General features: G+C 33.1%; 1 protein-coding gene and 1 non-coding gene across 2 annotated transcripts; both read right to left on the bottom strand.

The window, feature by feature from the left end:
- On the bottom strand, positions 1-7,044 carry LOC121203097 (valine--tRNA ligase, chloroplastic/mitochondrial 2; the record flags this gene model as incomplete). Its single annotated transcript, XM_041083894.1, is given in 9 exon segments — positions 1-300; positions 2,904-3,041; positions 3,183-3,293; positions 3,486-3,597; positions 3,785-3,874; positions 5,267-5,487; positions 5,933-6,049; positions 6,163-6,280; positions 6,420-7,044. Coding segments are annotated over 7 exon segments (789 nt in total). The 5' UTR covers positions 6,011-6,049; positions 6,163-6,280; positions 6,420-7,044.
- Positions 7,045-8,156: 1,112 nt separating this feature from the next.
- Positions 8,157-20,567, bottom strand: LOC107941540 (lariat debranching enzyme). The gene is made up of 17 exons (XR_005906569.1): positions 19,980-20,567; positions 19,497-19,588; positions 19,301-19,390; positions 18,622-18,726; positions 17,260-17,346; positions 17,057-17,156; positions 14,003-14,052; positions 13,152-13,201; positions 10,843-10,882; positions 10,276-10,409; positions 10,113-10,171; positions 9,838-9,882; positions 9,636-9,796; positions 9,409-9,600; positions 9,226-9,326; positions 8,903-9,095; positions 8,157-8,576 (listed from the first exon to the last, which is right to left on the bottom strand). It is a non-coding gene; the product is annotated as a lariat debranching enzyme (transcript).
- Between the last annotated feature and the right edge of the window lie 20 nt (positions 20,568-20,587).

Genomic DNA, 20,587 nt, shown 5'->3' with positions numbered 1-20,587 from the left:
TATTTATGAAAAAAAACGAAAAGAGAAAATTCCGAGTACAAATTCAGATTTTTTGCTTCCCATTTAAGTAATTGACAAACTTTTTTTACTACTGATTTCTAAACCTGAAAACCAAAAGCCATAAAATAAACCAAGAAATACCAGTACAATAGCATAGTTCTTAAATTAAAGAGAAACGGAAAAGACAATGTTGAAGCAAAGATTCATACCTGATGAAGCAAGGGAAACCAAAAATCCCAAAAACAGAAACGGCAGAGAAAATCACAGTATAGTGTGTCTTTGAATTCTTTCGGGCGTCGGCTACAAAAAAGATAAAAAAAATATGAGGTAAAATTTGAAATGAGACAGACATAAAATAAAGGAGAGAATAAAATGGGAAGAAATGTTATTAAAAAAGGAAAATGAGGAGACAATAAGCTATGAAAACATGCCCATTATCATAAACCACAGGAACTAAACAGAAAAACTGGAACAAAAGCCTACTGAAAAACAAGAAAAGAAGCATTGATCTGAGAATTAAAATAGAGATAAAAAGGTAGAGACAAACTTATTCTAAAGATGAAAACAAAAAATCAACAGAGAAAAAAAACAGCATAGATCTGAAATTAAAAAAAAAACAAGAAAAGGCAAATACACAGTTAACGTAAATATTCATACCTGAAATGACTCTCCCATGAAGCAGGGAATTTCAACATCACAACAAACAGAACCGGCAGAGAAAAACTTATGGGTTTCTCCCTCTCACGAAAACTATCTTCCTACTGTTGATTGTTTGTGTGTGTGTTTTGCCCGTGGGTACACAAAGCTATAAAAGAATGACAGGAAAAAATTGAAATGAGACCAAAAGAGAATCCGCGAAGTACGAGAAGGGAGGAAGAGAGAATAATGAAAACAAAAAAGAAAGAAGGAATGTATGGAATGAAGCATGATTTGAGTATTTAAAATTTGGGAAGAAAGTGGGATGTGAAAAGGCTAAAGAAAACGGGCAGCGGGGCAGTCACTGCCCAAAAAAAAAAGATTCTTGAAATCTTCCGCAACGGTAACATAATACTATTTAATACACTCATTTAATGAAGAAGCAGCTGAGCAGTTCACCTATCTAATTAATCCATTCAAAACTTCAAGAGAAACTAAATAAGAACAAAAACAAAATACAAAAGTAAAGGAGACTGACACAGTTCAAGGAAGCATAGAAATCCAACCCAAGTTGCTTCTTCATTGGGCTTAATCAGTTTTGAATTATTAATTTGTTATTTTTTTATTTAATTGAAGTTGTCATTTTATTATTTAATCTTTACATCTGCCGTGGATGATTGACTGTAAAGAGATCATCCATCCTATGGCAAATTTTAAGTCACAGCTTAGATACTAATAAAGAGTTCTCCCTGAAAACTTGTGACAAGCACAGTGTACAATTTGATACCTGTCAACTCAATATCCCTATGCTACTCCAAAATAGTTAAACTATTTTAAACCAACCAAAAGCATAAATTATAAACAAATCACTTTCTGAATCCTTGAAAGACAGAAAACACATTCAATTGAATACATAGATGATGTTGGACTAATATGGAATTTCTGTACCAGAATTTACTCCCTAAAACGAAAATATTTACCACATATCCAAAGTTCTATTAAGAATAAACTATCACCTAGAATACCAGGGAACCCCAAATTCATTAAAATATATGTATGCATCTAAATAGGAAAAGAATGTAAGATGAATGATTTAATCAATAGTTAAGGTAGAAAATTGAGAAAAAAAGACTTACCCAGAAGTACTTCTGAATTAGATAGCAATATTTTCCAGATATGAAGAAGAAAAGAGCATGGAAGCAGCTAAAAACCCTGGATTGTATTGAACTTCCATTGTTAACCAAATAGGGTTTTGAATATTTGATTATGGTGCTATTAAACTACACTGTGGTCCATGGGACACTGAACTAAATGTGAATTTCCGTTTTAATCTTTAAACTATGAAAAATTACAATTTAGTCATCCAACTATTTGAGATTATATATTTTGTTCACCCGATGACATGGCTTTTCTAATTGGTATATATATCATGTCAATTTGCTTTTAATTCTAAAATATTTAACCCTCAACATTTATACAATATGACAATTTAGTCTTAATTTTAAAATTTTAAAAAACTATAAAAAAATTATAATAAATTAAAATACTACATAAACTATTTCATTTTATATTAATTGTATAATATGAATTAAATAATATTATAACTGGTGTATATATCATATCAATTTGCCTTTAATTCTAAAATATTTAACCCTTAACATTTATACACTATGCCAACATTAAAAAAAGGAAAATCAAACAGCACTTGTATAAGGTAATAATTATCAAACGATTGGTCAAAAACTATTTTTAAATTCTGTAAGCTAACCCAAAACAAAAAAAAAAATCAAAAGAAAAAGAACAATTATTCAGAACCAGAATGCATTGAGAAATCAACTAAGACAATAAAAAGAAGAAATTGGTTATGACATTAGAGAATATATCCAACGCATCTTTTTTTCAGTCTCATAAAAACCATCAACCAATAAGCAAATCAAAATTATGTTAATCTAAGGGTCGCGACTAGAACCTATTCACTTAAAAGATTACAACTCAATTTCCCTTCATGTAAGGCTAGGTAACACAGATGAATATAATTCTATCTTTAACCAAAATCCAAGTATTTCACCACATGGATATATCAATAATCACACAAAACTTCCCATTCAGCTGATATACAGAGATACCATGGGTTATAATATATATGTGTTTGTTCCTTCTTATTTATGCTAAAAATGATATGGTAGTAAATGCATACTGTTGTATGAAGACAAGGACAGACAGGTGGTCTAATACTATCCCACTAATCTGAGAAAAGAGGAACAAACCTTACAAGCCTCTATATTCTGCCAACTAGAAACATTATCCCGATTACGCAGAACCTGCAGCACAAACTTGCCAGCATTCCATAATTTGTTTGTGAAGGCCTTGTTCGCTGTTAGCCTTTCAGTAGATAAATTAAGATCCTAGAGATTATTCAAGGAAATTGGCTAATTAGACATACTATCATAAGCTAGAACCATGGACATTAGAACAGTAGTGAACATTATATGACACAACTTTTCATTATTGAATTACCAACATGTTGCCTGTAGTACAAGACAAATCTGACCAGAAGTTCCCAAAGCAAGAGTGAATCGCAAGGCATCAGTGCCAAACTCCTTGATAGTATCAAGTGGATCAATAACATTGCCAAGAGTTTTAGACATTTTACGCCCCTGAAACAACTTACATGTTAGGCATATATTTTCTTGAGTCTTGGGAGCAATGGAACTAGTGTCATGTTATTTCGAAAAGGAACTCTAATGACAGAAGTATAGATGCAGATGAAGGGGAACACAACTCAAGAAAAAAATTTGTACTTTAAAATGGGCACCTAAGTTGTAGCCTGATTCAGACACTCTACTTACTTGTGAATCACGGATTAGACCATGAAGATATACATATGAAAATGGAACAGTTCCTGTGAATTTGATTCCCATCATGACCATTCTTGCAACCCAAAAGAACAATATATCATGGCTGTCCAAAGAGAAAAAGTGTTATGGCCAACAGTTAACATAGAAAAGTAGATCAAATGGAATTTCTTAAGACCAAGTAAGCTATAATGCCCTCTAATTTGTTATTGAATAATAATAGAAGCACTCTCTTATGGACAAGAATAGGGCACCTCATCTAAGCAATAGGAGTTAAACAAAGCGGCTCATACCCAGTTTCAAGCATTGTTGTCGGATAAAACCTTTCAAAATCCTCTGCCAACAAATCTGGCCACCCAAGAGTACTGAAAGGCCATAATGCACTGAAAGAGAGCAAGCAGCAAAACATATAGCATTTACCACACAAAGAAAGATTGATCTGTGCATGACAAGTTTCATTTCCAGAGAATGGGAGAACCATATCAAAACCTTTAAAACTCAAGTTGAAGAAGATGGCTGAAAAAAGCAACTTACGCCATTTTCTACCAGTTATTGCATTACTCAAAAAGCCCAGCAAATCAACTCATTTATCACAATAAAGTGCTTTCAGCCACTTCACACAAAATGTTTCAAATAATCAACACGGTTGCCTCAATACTTTTTGCACCAGAGTTAGATATCAAACATATTTGGACTCAACATTGGACCTCTCAGAAAACCATCAGAACTTTCCTACCAGGTACGAACAGGTCAGGATGTAAGTGAAACTTCAACTTAGGAAGATTGAAGTGACAGGAAATCCTACCACTTACAGAGAATTTTTTTTTCCTTTTATAATTATGCAAGAAAGTTAAGTGATGACAATAATACAATAGCTTCATTTGGATGACAATTTCAAAATATTACTTGCTTTATTCTATGTGATCTCAAAGACTCAAAACATGATTTATCCTTTTTCATTTCGGACATGTCAGCAGATTTTTTGGAATAGTTCTTCATATCTAATCAATAACTTACATACAGGAAGAAGAAAAAAAACAGGTGCACTTATTTGATTGATAGTTGGAAAATATTGCATCATCTAAACACTGTTATTACATTAGTTAAAGATTACAATACAAATACCACCTCAGGTTTATTTGAAGATCCTTTATTTACTTGAAAAGGTGATAACAGAAATAAACTATTATGGTCCCGAGTCTGGGTTTGAGGCTCCAGATGAGTAGCGCAAGAATTCAATCTGAAGAAAGGGTCTTTTCCCTTATTTTGATTCATATGGTTGTGGAACTCTAAAGGAGTTGCCCACCTTTGATTTGCTGAAACATTCAACTTATTTTATTCATGAATAATTTTTCTCTCATAAAGAGGTTTATAATTTAGGAAATAAGATGCAAAACCCTACTTTCTTATTCTAATACGGAAAATAAAAATATGACATCAGAATATCCTAATTTATCAGGAAAGTTTTATTTAAACTAATAAGGAAATTTTAGGAAATAAAAATTAGAACCAAATCCCAACAAAATCAGTATCCTAATCAGATCCCCTAACATAAACACGACATAATAAGAAAATAAAACCAAAGGGACATCAAAAATAGAATTGACAAAGACTGGTTGTGAACTCTAGCTTGTAATATAATATCATCCCGTCCAATCAGTTAGAGAAGAAAGCTAATTATGTACCAAAAAAGACGGAGAAACTCTAGGTAAACTTTCCATCCTAAAATGATGATATCATATCATAGTTAAGGAATTAAAAATTGAATAACCAACCTTGAGAACCAAGTGTCAAGAACATCTGGATCCTGATAAACTTCTACGTCTTTTCCGTATTTATCACGAGCCTTCATAAGAGCTTCCTCAGCACTCCTAGCAACTATGTACTCCTCTTCACAGTCTTTTCCAACAATGTACCAAACAGGTATGCGGTGTCCCCACCACAGCTGTCTGCTTATGCACCAATCCTTGATATTTGTCAGCCAATGATTATAAATCTGTAATCAAAATAAGCAGAAGTGAGCAAAGGCAGAAACTAGCCAACAGAAGTAAACTTCAAGTAAAATATCGATTAAATTGGAAGAAAGGTCCCAGATGACAGTAGCATGTGCTGAGGGGTGTTGCACTATGAAGAATGACAAAATATGGCCATCCTCTCAGCAGGGAGGGAGAGTTAGCTAGATGGAGACTGGAAAATGACTAAAATGGTACCATCATCGGACATGACTCTGTCCTACCTGGGAACATGCATGTTTCCAAAATTTTCCCTATGCTTAGAAGGTCATACCTTTTATTTGTGTCCGCTTAAACATGTTGACATGAGCATTAAATGCAGGTACTTTAATTAGGAAACATTGATAAGGCAGAACAGCATAGGTTAAGGGAAAGTGATGCGGTGAGTAAAGTTAGAGTCCATATCAAGTGTTATGCTTTCCATCATACCTTCTCAAATCTTTCAGGAATAATGGTCAATTCTCCCTTTTCAACTTCAAGAAGAGCCTTTTCAGCTAAAGGCTGCATTGTTACAAACCACTGCTTGCTTACTAGTGGCTCTATTACCTAATAAAAGAACCATAAAATGGAAAAATAAGAGAAAGATTTACTGAGAGAATAATAATCGACACTGTAACTTCAAAAACAAAAAGAATATAACTGAAAGATAACATGCACACCTCTCCTCCACGCTGAGATCTCGGTACTCTTAAACTGCGGAGTTCCTTTTTCACAGCTAAGTCAGTCTCCTCAAGATCAGACCACAATTTCTTCCGTGCCTCAAACCAATCAAGGCCACTAAAATTTAAGAGCCACCACCATAAGTACGAAAAAAAAAACCCAAAGAGAAAGACGAAAAATACCCATACAACAGAGCATCTCAAAAAACAAACTACAACAAAAAAATAATTATTATTAAGGAAGAAAAGGGGCAAACCTGGAAGTAGGGAGGTAAAGAAAGGCAGGCCAAAACTGTCAAGCAAGAAATCCACAATGACGGACAAGAATGTCTCAACCCAGTCTCGAATCGTCGATTTTGGCCTGATATTCTGATTGACAACCAGCCTGACTTTAACCAAATCTAGAAAAGAATGAGGAAAAATTGAATACAGAGAGGAGAGAGACAGAGGGGGAAAAGAATCGGCTGGGAAGCCATGGAATGAAGAGACAAAAAGGTTGCTTAAGATACTGATATTACGGTCTGTTCTAATTTGACCTATCTCCAAACAGGCCAATTCAAGGATATAGGAATTTCTTGAAATGGAAATCACAATACGAACAGCCATATCAAAGATTTTGAGAAAAACATATTTAGGTATGCACTAAAAATAAAAGATGGAGCAGATAACTTTGTATAAAGAAAATTAAGATTTGAATTTATATTTTTTTAGTTCTTAGAAACATATTGTAGCAATAAAAAAACTCAGTTTTTGAAAGAAAATGACAGTAACAAAAAATAATATTAAAAACTGGGGAAAATACAAGTGGAAAAAATACACACATATAACGGTTAAAAAAGAAAATCGAACCGGACAGAAATCGAAGAGAAACGGAAACTAAAAAAAGCAGCGAATGGAACCAAAAAATAGACCTAAAAAAGGACAGACTACACAAAAAAACGACCAATTTGAAAAAAATAAATATTAAATGTCAATTTTAATATTACCCATATATTTATAATGTAAATACTTTAAAATTTTCTAGCCATTCGTAAATAATTTAATTGCTAGAAAATTTAATAAAATATATATATCTACAAATATAAAGGAGAATATAACCTAAAATTTTGAACTATAAAGAGAAACGGATACAATTGTCTATTTAAAAATAAGTGATTTAAATTTATTATTTATAATTTTTAAAATATATTACATTATTTGATTAATGATTAGAGTTATCTACATATTAAATTGGATCAGGCTTGATAAATAAATGATATTTCGCTGGACCTAACCTTTGAGCTTTTTTATATATATTTATTAATTAAATAAAATTGGAGATGATCCAATAACTTTTTCTAGCATAAATAAAATCAATAGAGTGGGCAAACTATTATTATTATTTTTTGTTAATGGATATGTTCAAAAATATTGTTAAGGTCCAATCATTTCTTAAATATTACTATCATGATGTGCTTACCCAAATAAAATTGGGCCTATTTTTCCAGGCTTTTATTTCTCCTTGAGCCTGTTTCGTTTTTGGGCCTGTTTTATGTGTTTTTGCATTTTAATAACAGCCCAGTACAGTACTTAAAAAACAAACAAAAAAAACCCCTTAACCAACGCCGGGATATCCCTAGAATGGGATATACCCAAGCCGGGATACCCCTACTGTGGGATATCCCCATTCGGGATAAACGTGGAATTGGATATCCCCATTCGGGATAAGCGCGGGAGGTGTTCCGGCCCGGACTCATAAAACAACAGAACCGGTCACCAAAACAGCAGAACCGGTCAGCTAAAATTCTGAACCGGAACGGGATTTGAAGGGAATATACCCGAAAAAGCTTATTCCGAGTCGGGATATGACATGGATATTCTATGGGCCAAATACAACAAGACAACTAAAAAAAAAATGGGTACCGAATTCAAGCTACGCCCAACAACCCCCAGCCCCAACAATATTCTGGCGAGCAAGAAATAAAAAGAAAGATCTGACAAAAACTCACTGAAAATAAATGTGGAAAGGCAAACAAAATCAGCTTTATAATAAATAGGTAAACCCGAAAAAATTGTTGGTTTTGTTTATTATAATAAATAGGTAAACCCGAAACAATTGTTGGCTTTGTTTAAAGCCCTCCATTCATTAGTTTAACGGATTATTAACTTGAAAGCTTCAAAAGCTTGGTTATTCTAGGTGATTTCTCCGAAACTCCTGAAAAGGTATTCTTCTTGAACTCGAATAATCCTAAACTGGCCTATCACATACCGGATGCCGTAACATCATCAAAACTGAGTGGGGCAAGGTAAATAGAAAACTCTACCCTTTTGAGGCAATGAAGCAGGAGTATCCCTGTAGTCCGATGCATTATCAAGAACATAAGGAAGATCTAGCAATTCCAAGAAAGATACAATCTGAGGATTACAGGGAGAACCTACACAAGGTGAGAAAATTTTAATAATTAAAAAGGAAATCCAGCAAAAACAAATTGCAAAAGTCATGATTATTCTAGTAGCAAATCTAAATAAAAAAATAATGCATTCGATAACCAACAATTAATTGAGCTAAAAGAAGATAAAAAATGAAGGATAGTGATAAGTGATAAGTAATATCGGGATGCCTAATCATGATAGTGATAAGTGGCATAAATATGCAAACATATATGGTGAGTTTCTTAAATCCAAAAGACAGAACCATTAATGGAGATACTTTTAGCACCTCAAAGAAGGAAAAGCATCAAAATATCACCATATTATTTACCAGAAAAAGTAGCCTTTGAAACTGAATCAAAGGGTTTGTGAGGTGGCGCTGTTTGAGAAAATTCACAAGGTTTGGCTCTTCTGTCTTCCATCCTGCTATTAACCCATTGACGACAATCCTGCATGTCAAGCTGTGCTCTCCTACATATTAGAACAGCAGTTGTCGGCTCACTAGTTCTTGTAGAGTAATAGCACTTGCAAAAATAGAAAATTAAACATTTTCAAATAAAACATTAGTCCACCCCACCCAAGAGAGAGGGAGCGAGATGAGTGGCATGGTCAAAACAAAAATCTCATATATACATACACCCGAAGTCTCCGCACCTGAAGGTCAAAGGAAAGACAGTTCAATTTCCGTGTTATTGCCAGCCATTCTTCATCGTACTGAACCTCATAAGGTCCTGGATCAGATTCAATATCAACAATATTGTCAGAATTTATTTATTAGCTTCCAGCAAAGACCAAAAGAAAGAGCCTAAATGAAATGGTCAGAACATATGATAGATACCTGCAAGAACTTGCGCCCTGTAAAGCAATTATGAGTGCAAGAAATTTTGTCACTCAACCACTCTCTTCATGTTCAACAAGAGCGGTGAATTTGCAGTGCAAGTGAGCTGAAAACCAATACAATGGTTTGAGTTTTTCGAGAAGCTGAGCAGCAGGCTTACTTACAAGCGTTCCTTGCTGGATCTAGGAAATCTGTCTCAACCAACAAGCAACCAAGAATGGTCAACAAGAAAACTGAATACGCTTGATATGAAGATTTTAACTCTGTCACATATATGCATTTCCACCAATCGAATATAATTACCTTATCTTTGAAATGTTTTTCTATAGCGAACGAGTTCCTCTAGGTGCATAAGCTTGTGAACATCATACTCCCGGACATGATGTCCTTATAGTATTGTGAATATCAATCGGTTTCTGTCAATTTGCCAGTTCCCACGGTATTGTCATTATAAGGTGACCTTTCATGGTGTCCTGCTCAAAGAACAGCTAATTCATTTCAGTTTTAAGGCTTCGACTCTCCACCCTAAATAAGAATCAATGTAACATATTTGACACTCACTTGCAGTAAATAAACAATCACCACTAAAAGAACTCCAGAATAAACACAAAATAGACAAGTAAAAGAACTTCAACCCCAACCTATAAAATAATTACGCGCATTGTAAATTCCGGAAAGTCCACCGATACGGATATTGCCAAACTTCACAACCCAGCAAACCCCAAGAAGTATATATTAGGTGCTGCCCATCCCCCATAACACCTAAAGTTCACACATTTCAATTGCAGAAGGTAAAATTCAAGGCCCTTTCATAAAAGAATCAAAATCCCCAAGCTAGAACACATGAAGAAAAAGGGCTAACTTACAATTCCCATAAATAATTGGAAGCTTCATGATTTCCACCGATAAAAATATATTTAATGGTGTCGTAGACCTTGTCGAGATCTCCATGCATGCACCCCTCCACTGTTATCTTCATCCTTTTGAATTGGACACAATACTGTGGTAGCGGTTGAGAAAAACTTAAAACCTTAGGTTTTTTCTTAATGACTTTATTCACCCTTTTAGCTTCTAAATTATATATATTTCTTTAACATTTTTGTTACTTAAATTTTTATTCACATTTTGGTACTTAATTATCAATTTTGGTTTCTAACCACTGACATCTATCGTTTCCAATAAGGAAGGAAACAGTGATTCTCTAAAGGTGAAAACAAAAAACCATGATAAAAACATACTGAAAATATTAGTAACAAGAAGCATATATCTGAAACTAAAACAGGAATGAAAAGGGCGACAGCAGGATTAACAATAAAATAGCCATGGACGGATGGAAAGACAGGAGACAAGAGACCGAAAGAAAATAGCTACTATTTTAAAAAAATGGGGGTGAATGAGACGAAATGAGCCAATGTTTTCAAAAATTCCAATACCATAAGCAGTTTCAACTTCTGTTTATTATAGATTTTGCACCTGCAAAAGAGAGATAATTTTGAAGGAAAAAAAGAATAATAACACCGGTACCAACATGAATTTCTATATTCTTTTTTAAAAAGGGAGAAAAATACAAAGTACTTATCAGGTTCACTGAGGAGACGCCGAGTTTAATGCTTAGATCAAAGATAAAGAAACAAAAATTAAAGCAAGAAAAATAAACAAAATTTAAACAAAGAAGAAAAAGAGGTAATGCTTTCTTCAATATCAGAGGTCGATCATAAAATAAATAGCTGAGGATTTTGATTCATCACAGCCACAAAAACTTGAGTTACTAAACAAAACTTTAGGAACGAAGAAACTGAAAAACAAAAGTAAAAGAACCAAGCCCCAAGCCCCTAAAACCCCAAGCCCCTAAAACCCCAACCCCGAACCCCAATACGGGAACCTAAAACCCTAAACCGGAAACCTAAAACCTAAAGAGAAAACCCGAACCGGGATAAAAATAGAATAGGATATACCCCAGCCGGGATACACTAATATGGAATATCAATGAACCGGTATACCCCTGAAATAGGATATCCCCGATAGGAATAAGTATGACAGGTATCCCGGTCCAGTCGATAAAAAAATCAGAACCGGCCAGTAGAACAGTTAGACCGCTGGCAGAAAATTGTGAACCGGAATAATAAATGCCAGGATATCCTAGTAATAGCTTATTCCAAGACGGTGTATAACAGGAATAAAGCAGGAACAGAATAAGAAATAAAATTACTACAACAAGATTAATGGAAATGGGAGGGAATAAAGGGAAAATCGGAGAACTTGCATGACAGGCTACGCTGAAAGGGGTTACTCCAAGAATGAGGAGAAATGAATATCAAATTTGAAACCTTAATTTTTTCAAAAATTAAATATCGAAGGGCGCTTGGTTAAATCATATATTCTAAGTATTGTTTTCTTATTCCCTCAAAAAATATAATGTGTTCACATGTCAAAATATTACTTGGCATTTCTATTAAGAAGGGAAAACTATTGAAATAATTATATATGCAATATGTAAATTGCTGCAAAAGAATAATTAAAAGAAATGTTTTCTTTTCATATATCATTTGTTGATGACTCTGTCATTTTTTTAAGACTTTTTTTTTTAAAACTTAGGTACTCTTATTTAGAAAATAAGATAATAAAATAAACAGCAAAAAATAACAAAGTCACAGGCCACATCAATAATAACATATAGCAAAACAGCAATTTCTAAACATCAAAACCATAAACCCAAAAATACAAGTAAAAAACCATAAACATTAAATTAAATGAGAGAAAGCCAAAGACAATGCTCAAGTAAAGATCAAAACACGATGATGGAAGAGATTCTAAAAATCACAAAATCAAAAACAAAACGACGAAATAAAAGCCCACTACTACACAGCAAAACAGGGGACAACTATTCTAATTCCAATATCCCATTAACCAAAAACTGAAACCGAAGCGGTAGATTAAACACTGAAACGAAAGCCCAATAACCCCAGCCCAACAATATTGAACTAAGCACAAAATATAATGTAATAACCGTGACACGAAACAACAAAAATACAACTAAAGAAAACACAAAACTCAAAAATTAAAAACATAAAAAAAAACTGACCAGTTTATACGGATAGTTAATTAATTTCCGAAAAATGTCGTCCTATTGCGGGCAACAAGAAAGGAACAACGTATACTTCTATCTAACTATTATCCAGACAAAAAAAAAAGCTACTACTGAAGAAGTTATTCAGGTTAAAAATCTGTACCAGATAAAAAAATTCTTCACAACTAAACAGAAAAATCGAAAGCATGATGTCCAAATAATATAAAAGCAGGTTCAGATTACGAATAATGCAACGGTAACATTAATGGTAATTAATACCTTCTTTAAATCACAACTAATGCTTTGGGGAAATTAACAGAGAGAAGTAAAAAAGAGAATAAAAGGGAAACCGAAGAACTTACATAACCAAGCTAACAGGTTCGGTATCAAAATTGAGTTATAGAAATTCTCTATATTCAAATTAATTTAATAGTAAAGGCATTGCACTCCAGAAAATAAGATCTCCGATATTCAAATGAGTTCGGTATTCTATTTATAAAATGAAAGGAACTGTGATTTATGTTTACGATTCAGGCTCTGACATCTTACCCAGAAGTACTTCTGAATTAGATAGTAATATTTTCCAGATATGAAGAAGAAAATTGCATGGAAGCAGCTAAAAACCCACGGTTTTATTCAACTTCCATTGTTAACCATTAGATTGTAGAGAGATACCTTGGGTTGATATGAATAGCCGACGTCCACAAAAGAGAAACCTTCGTTTTCTACATAATTAACAATACCAAAGCGAAAGATGAGTAATTTGGATTTTTTGAAAAATAAATCAGTAATACGATTCAAATATGAAACTTTGTAAGAAAACTCTCATCGTAAGATCAAAAGAGGCAAATGTACTGCGTTCTTCGTAAGAAAGAAAACAACACCTAGTTAACATCTTCTAATGCAACAAAATAAACACTTGTAACTACTTTGTAATATAAAACAACATTGTCAGTTAAATTGCATCCCTAATTCCATCAAGGCCATGCATTTAGATGTTACCCGAATATTTCAATCAGAATCCAATTCTTCACAACTAAACAGAAAAATCGAAAGCATGATGTCCAAATAATATAAAAGCAGGTTCAGATTACGAATAATGCAACGGTAACATTAATGGTAATTAATACCTTCTTTAAATCACAACTAATGCTTTGGGGAAATTAACAGAGAGAAGTAAAAAAGAGAATAAAAGGGAAACCGAAGAACTTACATAACCAAGCTAACAGGTTCGGTATCAAAATTGAGTTATAGAAATTCTCTATATTCAAATTAATTTAATAGTAAAGGCATTGCACTCCAGAAAATAAGATCTCCGATATTCAAATGAGTTCGGTATTCTATTTATAAAATGAAAGGAACTGTGATTTATGTTTACGATTCAGGCTCTGACATCTTACCCAGAAGTACTTCTGAATTAGATAGTAATATTTTCCAGATATGAAGAAGAAAATTGCATGGAAGCAGCTAAAAACCCACGGTTTTATTCAACTTCCATTGTTAACCATTAGATTGTAGAGAGATACCTTGGGTTGATATGAATAGCCGACGTCCACAAAAGAGAAACCTTCGTTTTCTACATAATTAACAATACCAAAGCGAAAGATGAGTAATTTGGATTTTTTGAAAAATAAATCAGTAATACGATTCAAATATGAAACTTTGTAAGAAAACTCTCATCGTAAGATCAAAAGAGGCAAATGTACTGCGTTCTTCGTAAGAAAGAAAACAACACCTAGTTAACATCTTCTAATGCAACAAAATAAACACTTGTAACTACTTTGTAATATAAAACAACATTGTCAGTTAAATTGCATCCCTAATTCCATCAAGGCCATGCATTTAGATGTTACCCGAATATTTCAATCAGAATCCAATTCCAAATCATATAAGCCCAGCACACAAACAGTCCAACTAAGTTCATCGATGACCTCCACTCAACTATTTTAAAGAAAACCTAACCCAATCCTTACTGATGAGTGAAAGCACCTAGCAGTGTGAAAAGAAAACCAAAGACTAATATGCACCACCTTAGCAACAGATAAAATGCAAGAATTCACTCCAAATAAGACCATGTTCTTCTAGTTAAAATTGACGTTAATTGATCCCAAAGTCTCTTACTTTCTATTCTATTTGAAAAACAACAACGCCATACAAACTGTATTTTTCCTTTAAAAAAGAAAATCAAACAACACTTGTATAAGGAAAGTGGCCCTAAATATATATTAACTGTAGATTAAATGAAAACAGCCAAGTGTTCAAGTAATTGGAAACAGCTATTCCCTGACCTTAAATATATATAAACTGTAGATTAAAGATATCAACCTCATATAACACTCGCGATTGAACTTACCAGTAAAAAGAGAGTAGGCTTCCCCTAACACACCTATATCTTGACAGTTCAGAAAATTAAAGCATCACTTTTTCACATTGTCCTAATCAAATTTCCACATCAACCATTAATAATTCGGAAATTTTTGAATTAAACCCAAGACACCACAAGAAGGGTATTCAAAGAATCAAATTCATGCAAACTAATACGATATAAACCGAAGTCATTAACCAATGGCTTAAAAAGGATAGTGGGCTCAATTTGTTAGTTACTATCTCACAAACACAAACACTCTAACTAAAAACAGGGCAAGAAAGATACTAAAAACAGTTATATATGGACAGAAAGAGTACTACATATCCCAAGGACAGATCGATTAAACTAATTATTGTAGAGTTTCACAGGGAATTATTTAATTAAAGTCATTCATATGCGCCGATTTACTGATGGTTGACTGGTTTCACAGTACTTATAATCCAGCCAATCAGAGATTTTTCTTTTGCAGCACATCAGACTAGAAAGCAGATTTTTATACACGAGACCATTAGGCTATCTGGACTGTCACATTAAAATAGTTAAACTATTTTAAACCAACCAAAAGCATAAATTACAAACAAATCACTTTCTGAATACTTAAAAGACGGAAAACACATTCAATTGAATACATAGATGATGTTAGACTACTATGGAATTTCTGTACCAGAATTTACTCCCTAAAACGAAAATATTTACCACATATCCAAAGTTTTATACACGAGACCATTAGGCTATCTGGACTGTCACATTAAAATAGTTAAACTATTTTAAACCAACCAAAAGCATAAATTACAAACAAATCACTTTCTGAATCCTTAAAAGACGGAAAACACATTCAATTGAATACATAGATGATGTTAGACTACTATGGAATTTCTGTACCAGAATTTACTCCCTAAAACGAAAATATTTACCACATATCCAAAGTTCTATTAAGAATAAACAATCCCAACTATTTTAAAGAAATATACCCAATCCTTACGAATGAATGCAAGCATCTAGCAGTATGAAAAAAAAAACATATATGCATACACAATCTTGACAACCTCCACCGTATATGAACCCAAATCGAAAAAAACCTTCACAATTAGCAAATCGGTTGAAATTCTCCAATTCTTCAATTACTATCAATATTAACAAGCATCCCAATTAGATTATTATTATTTTTTAAAACTGCAGAATTTTTGAGAAAACTAAGAAACAGAATGTCCCAGTCTGGAATCCTATACGCCGGTTTTGATCGTTTAGTGGGTAATTCGCATTTCTATAAAGAGTGGAAAACTATTGAAATAATTATATATATTATGTAAATTGCTCCAGAAGAATAATTAAAAGAAATGTTTTCTTTTCATATATTATTTGTTGATGCATCTGTCATTTTTTTAGACACCTTTTTTTTTTAATTTAGGTCCATCTATTTAGAAAATAACAGAATGAAATAAACAGCATAAAACAACAAAGTAAGTCACAGGCCACCTCAATAATAACACATAGCAAAACAACAATTTCTAAACATCAAAACACCGAACTCAAAAATTAAAAACATAAAAAAACCTGACCAGTTTTTTCGGATAGTTAATTAATTTCCGGAAAATGTCGTCCTATTGCCGGCGATTAGAAAGTTCGGAACAAATTATACTTCTATCTAACCATTATCCAGACAAAAAAAAGCAACTACTGAAGAATCTATTCAGGCACTATATGACAGGAATAAAGTCGGAGCAGAATAAGAAAGAAAATTAACTACAGCAGGCCAGTTAAAAATCTGTACCGGACAGAAAAATCCAAAGCATGATGTCCAAATAACATAAAAGCAGGTTCAGATTACGAATAATGCAACGGTAACATTTATGGTAATTAAAACCTTCTTTAAATCACTACTACTGTTTTGGACAAATTAACAGAGAGAAGTAAAAAAACCTTAAAAATTTAAATTATATTAATTTTTTTTAAACTTATTTAATTTTAAAACAATTGCTTCAAAATTAAACAGTTATGTTCAAAAATATTTTACTAATCTTTTTAAAATTAAATACTATCAAAAGAAAACTGGACATAAAAACAGCTCAAACGCATTCCAAAACAACCCAACCCAAAACACTAAAAAATGAAAACAAAACCAAATACGTGGCCCGAGCAAAAAGATGGATCACAAACCAGTATGCAAAAAGAGAACACAGATTTATAGACTTTCACAATAGAAGCAACTTACTGTCCATTTGCAAATAGGGTCAGACAGCCTCCAAGCAGGATAAAAGCCCAAAAAGCCATAAACTAAGGAGGGCACAGGCCCAAACGCCAAAACAGAAGCCCTAAAAGAGAAACCGAAACAGTATTTAGCGAAGAAAAAAATAAAAGGAAATATAAAGTAGACGGAAACAAACAAATTGAAGGAAAAAAAAGAACATATAGTACAAGATAAAGAACCAAAAAGTACCACACCGAGATCCATAATTTCAACGGAACATAACAGTGACTCTTTGAATAAGAAAACAGGAAACCCTGGCAAAAGTCCACTGAAAAGATTAGTAGAAAGAAGCATATATTTGAAACTAAAAACAGAGATGAAAAGGAAAGAAACAAAGTTAAATACATATTCATCCACGAAATGAATCTCCAATGAATTAGGGGATTTCAAAAATCACAAATAACAGAAACGATAAACAAAACTTAGGGTTTCTCTACCTAATGTACCGTATTTGTGTGTGTGAAGAAAGAAACGACAAGAAAGGAGGCTGGGAGAAAGAAAACAGGACAGAAGGAAAATATTTGAAAAGAATGGAAAAAACAGTAGTTATGAAAGGAGAAAGGAACGTTTAGGGTTTAGGTAGATAATAGATCAAACCTTTTCTAACCCAATAGCGGAGTGGATTTTTTGTGATCAAATAAAAATCAAACGGCAAAACTGAGTTGAAACAACTGACTAACGAACATTAGAATTCATCCAGTTTGATAGTTTGGAGCGAAAAAGGCAGTCAGAGGAACATATGAGTGCACCAACACTCGGTACATGTGACACGCATGCATCTTATATGGGTATGTTTGACTTTTTTTTTTGGGTAAGTTTTTCTCTATATTAACCCAACTCTTCATTTTGCCTAAATAACTATCGTGTCTGAATTCATCTCCAACACATGCTCAGACATGGGCATCGAGATATAGTCCTCCAAAAGTCCTCCAAATACATGCGATCCTAGAAAAAACTGAAAATACTCAGGTCAGATGCCTATGTCCAATACTTACACCGAAGTCCGAGTAACATAACCTTTCATGTATTTGGAGGGTCATATGCTATACCCACGTCCCGGAATGTGTTGAACATGGATACTTTAAGAAAAATGAAAATTAAAGCAACACAGGATGATAGTTTTTAATTTGCTTTATTCAGTTTGGTCAATTCCACAGGCTGCCAGACTAGTCACCATATTCTGCAGAAAGCATTATCAGCATAACCCTATTGTCAAACGAATTCCCTGATAAGCAGAACCATGTTTAACCTTGAATGTACATTTAACAGAATTTTAACAATTTATACAAAGGCACAATTGCTTAAACAATTTCACTAGAAATGAAGTATGTGGTCTTAGTTGAACTTTAGGCATTATATCCATAAAAGAAATATGGGTATCACGTTAAACTGGCATCTAAAATCCCCATTTATCTCAAGTTTTAGGGCATTAAAGAATGAATTTAAGCCATGGGAGAGTGCATAACAACATAAAGCATTAACAAGGAATCTGCAGAATTCAACTTTAGTTTCACAAAAATTGCCATCACCTCATAAATCTCTTCAACTCCGTGTATGCCAAGCTGATCCTTATGAATGAAAATACTATTAATTTAATAGCATTGGGGCTTGAAGATATCCGCTTTTGAATTCCACTGCAAGGTAATCCAAAAATATTTTAAATGCAGCATTTGGAATCAAATAGTTTCCGTTCACAATAAGTTTAACCAGAGATCTGTCATAGCAGTATAATTAGCATATAATTTGGATAATTTAAACATGAAGATCAATCCAACATACAGAATGAGAAAGAGAACATTTATCACAAAAGAAAGTTATTTTGATTCATCGGAGTAAGTAAAATCTTTAATCAATTAATCATGCATGGCTCAACCATCTAGAACTAATCTAAAATTAAAATGTGTAACTCTCGTATCTAAAAAATGAACATCAATACTGGGGGTAAAAACCAGATACATGTGCGCATAAGTCACTTGGATTCGGCTACAAGTAAAACTCAAATCAATTCAGTCATTGTCAAGTTGAACTCAAGCTTGATAACCTTACTCGGATTTGGCAAAGAGAAGGAAATAAAAAAACTCAAATAAATTCAAGTGAAAAGCATGTATCAAAAACTAAAAAACAGAGATGTTCCCATAAAAAACATAGTTAGGGGGATTGCATAAATCATAAAAAACAGAAACAGAGGACAAAACTTAGGATTTGTACCTCGAAAAAGTACACAGGAAACAAACAAAAAGAACAAACAGATCGAGATCAATAGATTTGAAACACGAAACGAAACAGTGATGTCTAAACCTGAAAACCAAAAACCATAAAATAGAAATGAAAAGGCAAAAGACAAAAACAAAAACAAAGACAAAGGCAAAGAAATGAAAAAGCAAACCCAAGTAAAGATTCATACCTGAAATCAGTCTCCGAAAAAGCAACCAAAAAGAAACAGACAGACCCATATCGATAGATTCCAAACACAGAGCGAAACAGTGAATTGTAAACCTGAAAACCAAAATCCCCATTTATGTTTTATTTTTTTCTTTACATTTTATTAACTGCTTACGAAAACTCTCTTAAAGTCACTTGAATACCAAAGCACATACATAGATCCTTTCCTTTGATCCAATTAAGGAACTTAGCAAGAAAAGATAGTTACTTAAACAATTTATACAAAGGCACAATTGCTTAAACAATTTCACCAGAAATGAAGTTATGCGGTCTTAGTTGAACTTTAAGCATAATGTTCATAAAAGAAATATGGGTATCAGGTTAAACTGGCATCTAATCCCCATTTATCTCAAGTTTTAGGGCAATAAATAATGAATTTAAGCCATGGGAGAGTGCATATGAACATTAAAATTGAAAAGAAAAGATATTGGGATAAGAACATTACCGTGCAATACGATGAAGGGAATAGCGTGTCTATTTGGGATAAGAATCAATGTAATAGAGATTGACTGCAAAAGAGAGGCCATTGCTGGTGAAATCTTGCAGAGCCAGAGTTTCTTTCTTTCCCAAAGCATCCAACAAGAACAACCACAAAGACATCCATAGATTTGAAAAGACGAACCGAAACAATATTTCCTAGGGCTGAAAACCCAAAATCTATGGATGAAGCAAGTGATTTCCATATCAGAAAAAAAAAACAGAAACGATTGAGAAGGAAGAGAAGAAAACGGATGAGAGAGGAAAAATTTGAAGAGAAAGAGATGGTGAAGAATTGGGAAAGTGAAGGAGAGAGGATTTAAATTTCCAACGATCGGAAAGGAAGGGGATTTGAAAAGACTGATGAAAACGGGCAGAGGGGCTCTTCTCCTGCCAACGGTAACTAGCTATTTAATATACTCATTTAATGAAGTGATAATTGAGTTGTTTAGCTTTCAAAATTTTATTTAATACACTTATTTTTAATATTCTCAATGTCTGAATATATTTATTTTTAAAATAATACTATTTACCATATCAAATATATAAAGAGTAAAAAAATAAAGTTAAAATCTG

This window comes from Gossypium hirsutum, chromosome A12 (genome assembly GCF_007990345.1).
Source record: "Gossypium hirsutum isolate 1008001.06 chromosome A12, Gossypium_hirsutum_v2.1, whole genome shotgun sequence".
NCBI lineage: Eukaryota > Viridiplantae > Streptophyta > Magnoliopsida > Malvales > Malvaceae > Gossypium > Gossypium hirsutum.
Note: the sequence above shows the minus strand (reverse complement) of the source record. Positions and strands in the feature narration are given on the sequence as shown.